Consider the following 16093-nt stretch of genomic DNA (forward strand, 5'->3'; position numbering starts at 1 on the left):
TACATTTCCACTGACCAAAGACACACTTTGGTCTAAAATAACATTTGAGGAGGAAAAGAGCAAGAAAAAAGAAGAAAAAAAATCCGTAACTGAGGAGATTTGCTCGGTTGTAAGACCTTGTTTTCCACATACTGGAATAATATTTAAACAAAATATTTATAAAATGAAGGAAGAGTGGATGTTTGAGGAGGCAAGCATTAGTCACTTTCAGTGCCTCTGCCCATGCTGTGATCACTAAGTATGTGTAAGTGTAAAGGCCACATTATACTTCTCCGACTGCGTATGCGTCATCCGTCTGCGTCACCACGGAGACGCCTCGAGCATTTATACTTCTGCGTCGTGGTGACGGACACTCGCTGCAATTTCCCGCACGATCAGTAGGGGTCGCTGCGCAAGGTTGTTGTGCTTCTGGTCACAGTGAGCAATGGCGTCCGAGAAAGAAAGAGAGAGAAAGACTGTTGTTGTTGAAACAGTGGCCGTTTCTCACTTTTCTGTGTGACTGAACTCAGTTTTAAGATAATTTGAGGCGAGAAATTGGCCATTTAGGGTCTAAACATGTGCTGTGTGTGTATAGATATGATGTATTTATAGTTCGGCAGCGGCGTTATCGGCGGGGATCAGCTCCGCCTCTGTCAGGACGCCCGGAGCGCACTGAGAGCCGGCACAGAGCAGCAGAGTCTCTACGTAGCCTACGCAGAGCACTTTACGCAGAAGTATAAATTGGGCTTGAGGGTGCTTTCACACCAACAGCATTTGGTCCACACCAAATGCTGTGGTTCGTTTCTTTAGCGTAGGTGTGAATGTAATCTCGGTCCTTTGGTGCGCACCAAATCAACTGGTCCGAGACCTGCCTGAAGGGTGCTTTGGTGCAGTTCCTCTGGTGTGAAAGCAATCAAACCAAATGGGACGAAACGGTGGGTATGAGATACGGGATAACCCTGGATTTCCATTGGGCGCGTATTGGCTGTATTCACACAAGAAGCCGCGGCGTGTCCGGTGGAAATGCTGAAATTGATTCGAGTGTCAGCGATCAGCTTACGCTCCGTGGCGGTGACATGCCCGGTGGAAATAGGGGGTTAGTCCGGTTCCGGTAACGATGGTCTTTGCGGTCTATTTTGGTTTGTTTAGAACTATGCATATGTGAAAGCAAACCGTACCCACGTCTGTTTGCTACATTGTAACATTTTTCTGACTGGTGTGAACCAAAGCAATCCAACTATAGGTGTGAAAGCACCCTAAGTATGGCTGATTGGCCTGTAGAGAGAAGGTAAACAACTGCGCTGAACTTGCACTTTTCCAGCTAAATCGATGTTATCAAAAGATGAAATCCAATCAAAACACAGATATCTGAGCATATTTATATGAGTACCCTCCACCCTGTGTTTTTTTAGTCTGTTCAATGTATACATATATATATATACTGTATAATACCCTGCACAGAAATGAATGAGGGCAGAAGCACCACAATACAGATCACATGACCTTCTGTCACTTCCATAGAATAAGACTTTAAATAATAAGAACCAACCTCCATTATTATCCCAATTATTTCTGATGATTCTTTTCAAAAGGTCAGAGACCTGTCCTGGAGACATTTACAAAGTTGTCTGGGAGACATTAAGAGACTTGTCCTGAAGACATTCAGATATGTTTCCTAACCTGCAGACATTTGGAGAGTTATTTCTATAGAAACACAAAGATCTGTCCTGAAACCATTTAAAGACCTGTGCTGAAGAGAATGAGATATTAATCCCAAAGATACTTAGAGACTTGTATTAAGAGATTTGTATTGAAGACACTCAGAGACCCCACCTGACCTGGACAGGAAGGTCCCCTAGAAGCTGACACTGACCCTAAAGCCTCTCAAAAAAACTAAAATGAATGGATGCACCTGGGATTTTTAGACTTGTGTGAAGCCAGGAAAATGGGGGATGAAGACCATTGTCATTGCAAGTGGTTGTTCTGCCCTGTTGTATTAAATGTCACCCCTCCATCAGGACAAGTCTCTGAATGTTTTCAGGACAGGTATCTGAGTGCCTTCAGGAAAAGACTCAGAATTTCTTCAGTTAAAGTGTCTTTTTCTTTGAGTGTCTTCAGGACAAGTCTCTTACTGACAATGAGTGGTCCAGAAAAAGCTGAAGCTTAAGCTCTACACGTCTGTGAAGTATGAGTATAAGACCGAAGAATGTTCCAGCATGAAAGAGTCAAACTGTCGTAACTCTTAAAGGCTGATACTTAATCTCAAAAGACTGGGAGCTGTAACTGCTGAGGAGCTTCTCAAAGTAATGAATTATGGGTCTTAATGATTGAGTAAATTATTAATTATTTAATAAATAAGCAAATGATGTGCAAACTGGTAATTTATTTCATTTTAATTTCAAATAAAATGGGAAGGATCTGAATACTTTCTGCAGCCACTGTATATCTGTGAAGTAAACTGTCTGTCTCATTGTTCCCCATCTTTGAACCGGACACTAACATCTGCCTCAACTTCACACAAAAGCACGCACACACACAAAAAAACTTATTTTTAGGTCCTTTATGTCCTCTTAGTGAGGACATATCATAGACATAATGCATTGCTTAGCTCCTTACCCTAACCTTAACCATCACAACTAAGTGCCTAACCCCCAGTGGCGGAGCGAGAATTTTATTTTTGGGGTGGCAAGGGGGAGGGGCCAAGGCTATTTCAGGGGGTCCACGGACAACAATTTGTTTCTCGAGCAATGAATTGCAATCCGAGTCTCTTAATGTTAAAATGTACAGACTAAGCACTCAGGAGATCAGATTTGTGTGTATATTTTGCAGTTTATTAACAATTTACAAAATGTATTTAATATATTTACAAAATGTTTCAATAATGATGAAAATGCTCTCTCTCTCTGGTATTCACTCACTTAATGTTAACATTGTTAACTTTATACCTGTGGCTTCTAGAAAAACAATCTTTTACCTGAACACAAAAGTGATTTCAAACAGCGACTCATTAGGACTAGTGCTGTCAAGCGATTCAAAAAATTGTGCGATTAATGAATCTGATTAATCTCATTTTTAATTTCACCTAAAAATTGCTGAGAAAAGCCCTCAACTTGAAGTATTTTCATTTAAATGCATTATTACATTATTGTGGCAGATCAAAAGATTGATATCAAAAAAGTGGATTTATAAAGTAATTTATTGTTTTGACAAAGCCATTTACATTCTGCTGTGTTATTGATAATTTAACACCCCTTATTAGGACACACCGTAAAACTTTCTTTAGAATGAGGATTTCACTGTCCATGAAGTCTATTCAGCCTACTTCTCTTCTTCTTTATTGTGGTGTCGTGTTGATCTTCTGTCCTGTTCTCCTGGCTCAACGCACTCCACCAACGATCAGCAGGCCTCTCAATCAAATCTTCCTCTTCTTCTCATGGATGTATTATATGAACTGGATAGGGCACCGCCCCTTTGCTTCCGTTCATTCCATATTATACATCCATGCTTCTTCTGTGGCGATTCTTCTTCTTCTACTAATAATGTGGATTACAACTCTTTGTGGTATATAGCGCCAACTAGTGTACAGGAGGGACTTTGCAGTCACTGATTTCAAAATGCAACTGGCTCCTTTCGACAAGACGTGCGGTACCGTGATATGTCAATCATCTGGGGGGGCACCTGCTAAACCCAGCCCTAGCCTTAACTTAGACCCAATACTAAGCCTACAACTGAAACCTAAAAAGACTTTTGAAGTTGTGGGGCCCAGACAAAATTGCCCTCACAAATATAAGTGTGTGCATTTTTGGGACCTCACACAGACATAAAAGTGCACATAAACACACGCATGCACGCTGTGTGTAGTATTTCAGTGAACAAGGTTTGTGTGAATCAGCTGCACAAATGTTTCCCCTCTCTTTAACATTATAGCAGCTGGACTGTGTTAACATCACACAGTGAACGGGTTCGCCTGCTCGTTGGCCTCTGTGTAAATGTTACTGCTTTGATACCGTAGCTGTTGAGCAGCTTCACCACTTGTATATTTAAAAGAACCATACCATGTGTTTTTGTTCTTTTAAAAGGACACAAGTTTTCACACGACCACCATCCACAGGACAGCATCTGTTTATCAGGCATTTTCAAGTTAATTCTCAACTTTCCGAAAAGTTCCCTCACAACTTAACTGCACTCCGATTTGTAGGGAACACTCATGTTTGTATGTATTTTACATACAGGTCTACATATCTATGTGCATATGAACACACATTGTTTTAACCAGTTTTGATTTTGGTACAAATGAGGGAATAAGTGTTAGGTGTGACAACCTTATGGATTCACAGCATTTGCCATTCATGGTTGACATCAAACACTGACGACACTTCTCCAAACTGCCCATAAATCTATATAAATATATCACTGATCTACAGTTTGGCATTGTTCTGCTTGATCCTTGTATAGGACACACTTCATAAAGGCATCTTAACCATGCCGAGGTGAGTAGAGCCGGTGGAAATGAAAAGTATTGAGTAGCCACCACTTATGAGGGTATCCACTTCTGCAATTCATAGGCTTAGACATTGTAAGAGGGTTGTTTGTCAAATTGGATTTGTACGTAGAGTAATCGTCATATCTTGCACACTGACGCTGGATCCAGTGTGGCACATAGATCCAACAGGACAGTGCGTGGAAGACGTAACTGCCTCATAATCCATTTATCATCACTGGCCAGCAGATCTTAGTGGTCCCTGAAAATGATCTCCCTCTGAAGCTTTCATTGATCCTCTAGAAGAGCCAATTCAACTATTTTGTATCATTGCACATGTGATTAGATATTTTTATTCCCTCCACATTTGATTGAATACGAGCAGCTTCAGGTGTGGCAACTGATCATAAATAAACGACTGTTGCTTTACTATAATTATAATAATAATATAATAGTCCATCCATTATCTACTGCTTTATCCTCCACCGGAGGGTCGCAGGGTGTGCTGTGCGTATCTCAGCTGACAATGGGGCGATAGGCCGGGTACACTCTGGACAGTTTACCAGTCTATCGCAGGGCCACATGTAGAGACAAACAACCATTCACACCTATGGTCAATTTAGAGTGACCAATTTACCTAATCCCCAAATCAGCATGTTTTTGGAGTGTGGGAGGAAGACGGATAACCTGGAGAAAAACCCATGCACACACACGGAGAACATGCAAGCTCAGCATGCAGAAAGGCTCTTGTTCAAACCCGGGTCTTCTTGCTTCAAAGGCAAGAGCGCTAACCACTACTCCAACCGTGTGGCCCAATCATATAATAATAATAATAATTATAATAAAATATTTGATTAGAATAGCATGTTAGCTAATCACTGACACAACGTTCTTCACAATAAAATAAAAATAAAAATATCATTAAGAGCAAATTATAATGATTTATGGAAGATTCATTCCAATCTTCTCAGGTGAAGCACACAAATCTAGATCTGTGCAAATGTAGTCTGTACTTCTATTTAATTACAACATTTATTAAAGATGTTATCTTGCAATAACAGGTAATTTGTATGTGACGCTTGGGGAGTGTTCTTTTCAGCAGAGGATAAATTCACAATGTTTGCACCACGTTTCAAAACTATTCACAAAGTTTGTCTGTGCTAGTCCTGCTGTCAGTTTAGTGTTTTTGTTCCCTCCAAATTAGTCCCAGACGATGCTCACATACAGAATCTACGTTGACAGATTGGTGTTGTTTTTGGTACAGTAATAAGGCTGATGTATGTCTGAAAGTGAAAGTTGATGTTAAAATTGGCAGTACTGCCACTAATGTTAGAGCTGGATACAAAAAAGAGAAAGCCAAAGAATGAGTGAGAGACTGAGTGTGTGTTTGAAGAAGAGATTGTGAGGGGGTTCATAAAAGGCACAGTCCTTATGTAAAGCAGTTCAATACAGCCTGTCGAAGAATAGCTCTCATTGAAATTCATGGCTTAGCACCTATAACTGTGTGCTGTGAGCAGAAACACGCACACACGCATAACACACACACACACGCACGCACGCACGCATGCACACACACACACACACGCACACACAGTTTGACAGGATTTCAATTAATATGGCATTTACATTAATGAAAAGTATTTTGTCAAATGCTGTCATTCATTAAAGTCTGACATTTAAGGCTGTTTATTTAACTAATGACTGGCCATGCAAATATATGATTAATGTTGAATGTCAGATAACCTAACACAGTCATTTTGCACAGTCAGTTTCGTTTATTTTCTTAGAGACTTACTCTACACTTAACCATAACTATGACTGGCCTAACCCTAACCCTAACCTCTTCCTAACATACTTCACCTTAGAATGTATTCATTTGTTTTATGGGGACTTATTTTTTGTTCCCGTAATGTGACTGCGTAAACAGACTTAGGTCCTGACAACATGAAGCAATACCTTGATCGCACATACAGGTTTGTGCAGCTATTATTCTTCGGTCATTGCACTGACTTCCATTCATATGAACAGCTCAAGCGCCCATAGAATGGAAGTTCCAATTAACGCTGTTTTATGGTGTGTGTCTGTGCCAGTACCATTAGCCCTAAAGTTTTGAAACAAAACTCTGAAAAAGCCTGGAATTGTGACGTAAGGATCCCGTCTCCTGAACAGCAGATCGTCCGGCTCCGGTACACTAGTCCGGGCACATCCGGTTGTGTACATTAAACCACAGAAGAAGAAAATGACCATTGTGTTAAAACAATATTTTGATAATGAGTAGCAGTACATCCAGAGGGGGCGCTGCTCTTCTGAGAGCTGATGTGCTGATTAAGGGACAACACAGTTCTGTTTTCTGGGGTTGAAATTTCTCTGCCAGCAAAGGCAGATAGTTAAAAAACTATTCTGAGAATCGTCAGATTCATGGCATGTTTTATGGTCCTGCCTCTTTTGGGGTAATTTGATTTAACAGAATCGCCCGAAAATTCTCCCCTTGACTCTTATGTTAAAAAAAGTTTTTTTTACGAAAAACATACCCTCCAATACATTTTTAATGAGGATTTATGTGCATGCACTAACGTGCTTGCATCATACATAAACTGAGCAAAGAGAGGAGGGGATATCTTCTCTTCTCTTCACATCACGTCTCCCGATAAGTTGTTTGCCTCTCTGGTGGCAGCTCTCTAAGCGAAGCTCACTGTTTTACACGGAGGATTGTGCTGGTTTAATCAGCACTAACTGATAAGTACACGTAGTTTTACCAGTGCCACGGAGTTTGCGCTTTCATACGTGTTAGCTGTTTATGGCTCGTAGCAGCGAACAGCAGTCATTTGAGGCTACGTTTGTTAGCTTGTTTGCTAACATTGTTGATGTTTGTATCGCTCAGGGTTTAACTGCAGGTTAAACTTCACGCAAACTGAAGTTTAACTGACTGTTTTGTGTAAGAAAGTATTGTAAGATGCATTTATCAACACACCTAAAGATCCAATTCTGCACTTTCGTTTACACTTAATGAATAATTTGACTGCACTATCGTGTCCTATGTTTGTTGTATGTATCTGTTAAATGTTGTGAAAGCTCTTGATCCTTGATCAGTTAATAAATACTTGACTTAATATTCTGCCCCTGTCTTCATGTGGTTGCTGGAAACATGTTGTGTCCTGTTTAGCTATTTTACATCATACATTAGATTATAATGTAAATAATTTTTGTTTATCAAGTTGCCATCTAGTGGACACAAGAAGGTCTGTTAATCATCTAATAACAAATTGATACTGTCTTGCTTTATGCACCTATTGAATGGGTCACCTTATCAGAAAAAATTGCCCCCCCCCGCAAAATTTTCTTCAGGAGCCGCCAATGTTGGTCTGATTAGTTATAGGTCTATCCAATTGCATACAAAGGCATTTTCTTCTACGTCCATTTGTCACACTTTTTGAAAGTGTGAGGTGACTACACCGTTTCCAGACTCATACTCAATCTTAAATGATATTGAAATGCAGTCTGACATTAGCCCGTTTGACTATTATCTGTATTGGTAGACACTTAATGTTTTGATATTGCTATTAGTTATTACAAACGTGGTTTGCCAATGCAGTTTGCCTGTCACTTACAGTGTCAAACTTGTGCAACAATCAAAGAACCTGAATTGAACACTGTGTTTTCTTCAATGTTGAGTGAAACTGTGAAATCAATCCTTGTCCCTGGTGCGGAATTTGAGCAGGCTGAGAGTGTGACTCTTCCACATTCCTCTTTTCTACCTACATATTTCTGTCTTTCACCTCATTCATTATTTTTCCTGGTCTCCACTACACTCTGCCAGCCACACTGTTGGGGGCTCTGTGGTGCAACACTGCCAGAGCCAGGTTGTAATAACATGGCTGTGATCTGCTTGTACCTCATCTGGAGTCAGGGCTCCTGAGAGCCAGAGATATATGTGTGGAGAGGTGGATGAATAAAAGGCAGGGAGGGTGAAAGAGAAAGACAGACACAGGGTAATAAAAGAGACAGAGGAGAGACTGTCCTGGGGGATCTTACTGGGCCATGAAGACATGCCTCTGTGTTTTAACTGGACCTGCTGGGGCTCTCAGTGAGGAGCTTCAGTAATGGTAAACCTGCTGACCTCCCCAGTCTAAACACTCTAGTGCACCAAGCTTGAGACTAGAAACATTAGCCTCCTCTCTGTCTTTTCATTGCTAACTGGAGCTTTTCAGACAAAAGTGGCAAAGACACCACAACTAAAAATACCTCAGTCAAAAACCCCGTTTTTATCATTTCACTCCAGGCAGCAAGTAATTTCAGTTCCTTTCAGGTTGTTAACATTGCAGTCTACTGAGCTTTTTCCCTTGGGGATTAATACAGTATTTCTGGATCTGTATGACTTTTGAGTATTAACAAATGTCACTTACATTCAAATCATTGTCAAATGAGTTCCCACAAGGCTGATTAAGCTGCACATGGGTCTCTCTCGGTTTCTCAGTATAACAGTGTTTACATCTCATGTCACCCAGTCACATTCCTGTGCTTCACACAGGAAGTGATTTGTTTTATGTCAAGACAGATGGATTGATCAGCAACACAAGTAAGAGTATGATTGAAAAGACAAATATGACTATGTGCATGGTCACTTTCTGTTTTTTATATAAACCAGCCCTACTGTTTCTGGATAACCTGTCATCCAATGATGCAGATATGTTCTACTGTTGGTATTTGCAGAAGTTACAAAGAGTAATTAGGGATGAATCACAGAATTAGTGATAGTGAATGTGTCCTCTGCATTTAACCCATCCATGGTACGGAACACACACAAGCGGCTCAGCTGGACCATGATGACTGTCTTGGTAAGGGATGACCGGAGTATAATGTTGGGCCGTGATGAGGCTGAGGAGATCTCTTGAGGGAACCTGAGTAACTGGTTGAGGCTCCAGTCTCACCTTCTCCTGTTTGCAGTCAAACACTGATCAGCCTCTACAGTGGATTCAGCAGCCTGGGGCAGTTTGTGTACCTGATATTGGATGCTATTAGAGCTTGGGGCCCGCTCTACCACCTTGACTTCAGACAATTTGGAGCTGATGGTTTTAGGAGAGCAGGGAATGTGCCCTGGTGATCCAAGAGGTACATCCATTTGGCTATTGCTCTAGGTCACATTTGTCAAACTCAAGGCCCGGGGCCAGATGTGGCCCGCCATGTCATTTTATGTGGCCTGCGAGTGATTAATTGGTCTTAAAAATCTGTGTTAAAATCTATGCTGCTTTAAGGCGTGCATTGACCATAAACTACATTTCCCGCCACTAGATCGCAGTGTATCATTGCATATACATCATGTGATGAGTGAAATTAAGATTGAGACTGTGATCGCAGCAGAATGTGTTCTCAAAAGCCACAACCAAAAACGATGTGGCAGTGAAAGCCAGCTTTATTGTGGCTGAAAAAAAAAAAAAGTATTTTTCTGAGGGTGTGTTTTTGAAGCAGTGCATGCTGAAGGTGTGTGAGCAGGTCTACCCCGACCAGATACAGACGTTTAACTGTTAGTTTGTCAAGAAAGACCATCATGGACCAGGTTACATCTACAATGCATCATATTTGTAACTTGAATAAGTAATAAATACACAAAGTTATTTAGCAATATGTGACAGAGTAGTTACCTTTATTTTACATTATATTTGGTTACATTTAGTTACATTTATTCTGTATGACATTTACATCTGGCCCTTTGAGGGTAACCATTATGCTGATGTGGCCCTCAGTGACAATGAGTTTTCTGGCGATTGTAAGCCAAATCACAGCCTGTTCACCTGAACAATTTTTTTTTATTCACTGATTCTAATGATTTAGTACAACAAAAAAATAACTATTTTGCTCCTCACTGTTTTGAAAAGGACATCATAGCAGTTGCTATGATTACCTGCCAATGTTTAGGAGGTGCTATGAAGTAATGGAAAACAATGTGCCCGATATCAAACCAAGTAGAGTCGAGTTGAGGAGAGCTAGAATTGTATAATGGAAAAGTGCCATTAGTTATGCTCTCTGCAATGTTGCCTTCTTGTGGACACAGTCAGCCATGCCTTCTTCCCCTTCCTTTCTGTCTTCTCTCAGTGATTTCCTTCATACTTCTCACTGAAAACTGTCTAGTGTGAATTAGGCTAAGGCAGAGGGAAAAGTAGATGACGATGGATTATAACTATGGAAGCAAATTTGTGTCATTATTCAAATTAAAAAGCATCAACAGAAATGCTTTCTCATTTTCAAAATGTAGCTGCATTTTGTGACCCATAAATAAAATGAATAATCAATATTTCAAAATGCATTTTCATTTTCAAATTCAAGACTGCTCATTCTCTGCCTTAATTAAAAGACTAAGCAAACACAGGAATGCTTTTTCGTTTTCATGTTCGCCTGCAAAAAGTGTTTCATAATTCAAATGAGTTTGCAATACGTATGGGTGCAGGATAGTGACGTCACTTCCATACATTATTCTCACATTATTTTTTTATGAATACATTTAGTTTTTATTCTTATATATATTTACAGTCATATTTGTTGTAAACTTTCACATTATTTAATTTATTAATGAGTGCTTAATCAATTTATATGGATGATAACAATCAACAGTTTTATAAAATTGGCAGTAATGAGTTACAAAAATTAGGGGAAATGGCATGAAAGTATAATTTTAAGTCATATTTGTCACTTTCATATTCATGTTTCCTTCATTTTCATATGTCTGTCTGTCTGTGAATCAGCAGGTCAGCACTGACTCTGTAACAGTGAGTTAAACAGAGCTTGACATCAGATCTGGCGAACAGCTCTGCTGGTGTGTGTGTGGCTTTTCCGGGCCTCGACATGTGAATGTGTCAGCGAGCTGCGGCTTAACTGTCTCGTCACATCGGACATGGTGAGAGGCCATGGTTCGTGGCTGCTGCTAATGTTTGCTGTTTTGGGCTGGACCGTGCTGAGTGCCGGGCCTATGTGCGTACTTCTCCCTCTGCCTCAGTTTATTTTACTTCTCCCAGGTTTAAGTTGATTGTAGATATAAGGCTTTCTTATGAGTTTGGTTTTCAAACAGAGTCAGTGCATGCTTTGGCAACAGTTGAAACTCTTTTCCCCCCTCCCTGGCTTCATTTGGCTGTCACTGTTCTGTATGGTACTTCAAGTGAACTACATTACTATTTTGTCTGAATTATATAATGTTTAACAGGGGGTAGAATGGTATCTTTTTTCATCATGTAAATGCAGATTTACTCGCGTCCTTTGATTTTGGACTTTAATGGAATGGTGCTGCTGGAAGTGGACACAGAATAGCAATGTTTAAGAAAGGGCTTGTTGTGAAGGGGACTCTGTCGAGGGAATGGCACTCTAATGAGGTACTTGAAGTGCTCTTAGGCCCCATGAAGGGACATTATTCACCATGGGGACCAGGGAAAGGATGTGTCCTTGAACCGAGTCTAAATGGAGTGTAATAAGTGCTACAGTACCATACTGATGCTAATCCTGAGGAGAATAAATGCAAGTGAATGATTTGTTTGATATTCTCTTTGTTTCTAACAAAGTACTTTATGGGACTGACGTGTCATTGTTTCATTGCACAGAGAAGTGCTGATCCTTACTACTGTATTTACGTTCCCAAGATAATTTGTTGCTTTCTGTTCCATATGCCCATACCGAATTGGGTAAAAGGGTTTTTGTCCATTCTGCAGCTTATGCATGGAATCTGATGCAGAAAGACTGGAAACTAACTGAGGTAATTTCACTGAGGGTTTTGAAATCCAAAGTTCTTGAGGCCGACTGCACAACATGTACTTGTTTTTCATAATCTGCTTGTAAATCTAAACTGTTTTCTTTTTATTTGTCTTTTGCTTGTGTTTTAACTGTGTAAATGTGTAACTGTGTTGAGTGTTTTGTATTTGCTGCTGCCTATCTTGTTTTCACTGGTTTGACTGAGGACCTCTCTATGCAGCACTTGCATGTTTTACTCCTGTGTGGCTGGGTCAGACAGACGTTTCCTTTTCCTCACTTCCTTCATTTTCTTTGCCCGTTTTTTGCTGGCTCTGCCATGATGAACTAAAATAATGCTATCACTGCCTTGATATTATAGCCGGTAACTGGTTGGGGTGTGTGTATGTTTAGTACCGTAAAGCAACTTGTGTTTCTGTGCGAGACTCGAGACTTCGCGATACCTCCTGATTCTGAGGACTTTGGGTTGACGGCCCTGATCTTGCAAGGCTGGTGTTCTGCTAACATGGGGAGTGGAGACAGTCCCCAATCCCCCCACAACAAGACATTTAAAAATCATAATGACTCTGAAGCTGTTCATTAGGGTTTTAAGTCTTTTAAGGTAAAAAAGCGAGAAACTGAATGATATTGTCTTGGTAACACGAGTGTTCATTTCTTTGTTATGTCCTTGATAAGACAGTTCCACTCTGTCCTAATTTCTTCCCTGTACTCCAATTTCAGAAGAATAAAAAAGTTGTATAGGGAGGGAAATTTGATTTATCCGCATAAGGAGTAGAATGTCCATCTCAAATGATGGACGAGGAACAAAATCTGCTTCTTAATCACCACGTTTTGTGAGTGAAAACATCTAATTGTGCCTTGATGAGTGGAAGTTTACACTCTTTCCAGAGCTAAGTAATATCTTTGGCTGGCTTCTCCCTGTCGAGACACCTCTCTGGAGAGCAATAGACCTCTGTCCTCAGACTCCTTGCTACCTCCCCCAGCTCCTCTCCACACTGATAAAAATCTTTATCACTTGCTTGTTTCATTTATTGTATTATTCCTACATAATAAAGGGGATAGATGGAGAATGTTGAGAATGCTGGTCATGTTGACCAGCTGTGTTAGTGCTCAGGAGAAGAAATTTTTGACCATTGACAGAAGAGAGCAACATAAGATGAGCCAACTTCTAGGTGATTATTCAGTTTGTTTTGAAGTGTGGCTGGATGAGGCTCTGAACCTGACACACAAATGCTTGCCCGGACTGAAAACTATGAACAATTGATTTCAGCCACTTAACAAATGGCCAAAAAAATCTATGCCAGCTAAAGTTAACAGTATTATGTTCAGTGCTTTACCTCACAATTGGATTGCCTTTCTCAACAAGAAACTGGAGTGACTTTATTATAATTCATTATAATAATGGTAACGTTGTGTCATGTAACTTTGTGTTCTCTCTCAGATAAATAATGCCCCAAAAAATCCTGTTGCCTAGACCTTTCATGTTGAATATTTTTTTGATTCAATGACATGTCTTTGTATGAACATGCACATACACTTTCTCTGTCCCTTTGTCTCTGTTCTTTGCACAGAAGGGATGAACTGCATGAACAAGGACCACGGCTGTGCCCACATCTGCAGAGAGGCTCCGGGCAAAGGTGGGGTGTCATGCGAGTGTCGCCCCGGCTTTGAACTGGCCAAAAACCAGAAAGACTGTACATGTACGTATCACCACCCACCCACCCCACCACCCACACACACATGCCAACCTTGTCTCCTAAATATTAGGTTTCCACCCACATCAACTGCATTCTCTGGTATGTTTTTAAGGGATGTATTTTCTGAAAAAAATTACTTACATGTCAATAGTACAGTAAGTGTAATGTTGCGATTACACATATGCCATTTCAGGTTGACTGAAACTGAGCGCAACTCATTCACTTTGAAACTTTGAACGTCGCAGCATCACACACTTCCATGCTACAGTTCATTTTTATGGGCGACAGTGACTGAGTGAACGAGTGAGTCTTCCTTCAACTGCTAGGTTGACAGTCAGTTTCCCAGCTCTGCTAGTCATACTGATCACAATTTGTGCCAACAGCAGCATTATTGATGCTGTGCCAACAGCATGTGAATGGATAAGATACTTAAGAACATATTAAGAACTTAATATGTCGATTCTTGTTTTTTTTTATGACACAATCAGAGTACTGTTGATAATGTACAGTCAAAACATTTAGCACGACAGTGGATCGCTTGATAATTGTTGTTTTCCCAAAACCCTGTTCTTTTTAATAAACAAGAAAATACGATTGCGAAATGTATGGGGGGGTTATAATGGAGCTTCAGTGGGGTGGTGTGTGTGTAAATAAGGGGAGTACTGGCACTTAGCAAAGATATTGCCTGCTCAGTTTCCTCCCACAGTCCAAAAACATGCAGATGTTAATTGGACACTGTAAACTGACCGTATATGAATATAAGATTGAGTGATCGTTGCTCTGTTTGTGTATGTTGGCCCTTTGATAAACTGGTGACCTGTCCAGGTACACCCTGGAGAGGTGTACCACCCTATGTCAGCTGAGACTGGCTCCAGCGCTCCCCCACAGGAAAAGTGGTAAAAAATGAATGAATTAAAGAGATACAGTGGTATGCAAAAGTTTGGGCACCCCTGTAAATTTCCATGATTTTCCTTTATAAATCATTGGTTGTTTGGATAAGAAATTTCAGTTAAATATATCATATAGGAGACAAGCACAGTGATATTTGAGAAGTGAAATAAAGTTTTTATGATTTACAGAAAGTGTGCAAGAATTATTTAAACAAAATTAGGCCTGTGCATAAGTTTAGGCACCGCAAAAGAAACATTCTGTGCATCCTCCTTTTGCAGAAATAACAGCCTCTAAACGCTTCCTATAGCTTCCAATTAGAGTGTGGATTCTGGTGGAAGGTATTTTGGACCATTCTTCTTTACAAAACATCTCCAGTTCATTCAGGTTTGATGGTTTCCGAGCGGGGAGGGACTAGGAAGAAGAACTGTCTGCCGCTCTCACTCAAGCCTTGTTTATACTCGTGGGTGACTCGTGGGGCTCCGTAGACGGCGCGTGACCATATAAGTATGTAAGGAGGTGTTTATACTCAGTGTGTTCATTGCAGTATTCGCCGCAACGGCAGAATGTACTGCCGGTAAAGCAACAGTAGTAAACAACAACTTTCCGCACATCGTGTACGTTGGTCTTAAAATGACTGTCCGTCTCTTGGTGTTTCAGGTATTTGGACAAACATCCCATAATCCACCAGAATCACCGGGAGGGCTTTTCCCCCTGGGTCACCACTCTTTCTATGGGCTCGTCTTTAGCCCTTCACAAAGCGATCCCCCTCTTTTTTTCACGTCCTACGGCAAAAACCATCATCTTTTTTGTAACGTAACAATCTCCTGCCATGAATATAAGGTCATGTGACTGTCTCGGTGCTCTCGGACAGAAGAGTCATACAAATGCGTGTACAAGCGGACCTGCTCGGCCAGCCTTCCATTGAAAATGAAGAGTTGGCAAGTGCCGTAGCCTACTAAAGTTAGAAAAAGGTGTACGCCCAGTATGCTACACAGGATATGACGTCACGATATGCGCCCTGGGTGCTACGGAGGGTATAACCCACACTACGGCGAGTATAATCAAGGCTTCACTCCTGGAGGATGTGATCAGTTTGCGAAGTCCCTCACTCATGATTCGGGAACGTACTGACACAGAGATAACTGTCACGGAGGAGGACGTAAATCACTTTCACAGCTCGCGCTGTGACTCACTCATCATGATTCGCGAATGTTTCCTTTCCCTCCTCACCTCCACAAGAACTGTAGCTGAGGACGTGAATCTTGTTCGCGCTGTCACTCTCTCACTGACTCGCGAACGTACTGCACTCAGGGAGGAC

The 16093-nt window shown here is 40.9% G+C and overlaps 1 protein-coding gene across 1 annotated transcript in view; it reads left to right on the forward strand.

The window, feature by feature from the left end:
• Positions 1-16093, forward strand: part of scube1 (signal peptide, CUB domain, EGF-like 1) — a gene marked incomplete at both ends in the record, with an annotated part of 184741 nt that overhangs the window by 62706 nt on the left and 105942 nt on the right. Inside the window, one exon of the mRNA XM_083906981.1 lies at positions 13759-13887. Coding sequence (XP_083763107.1) covers positions 13759-13887 — 129 coding nt within the window. The remainder of the gene's footprint in view (positions 1-13758; positions 13888-16093) is intronic.

Source organism: Microchirus variegatus, assembly GCF_963457635.1.
Source record: "Microchirus variegatus genome assembly, chromosome: 20".
Taxonomy (NCBI): Eukaryota; Metazoa; Chordata; class Actinopteri; order Pleuronectiformes; family Soleidae; genus Microchirus; species Microchirus variegatus.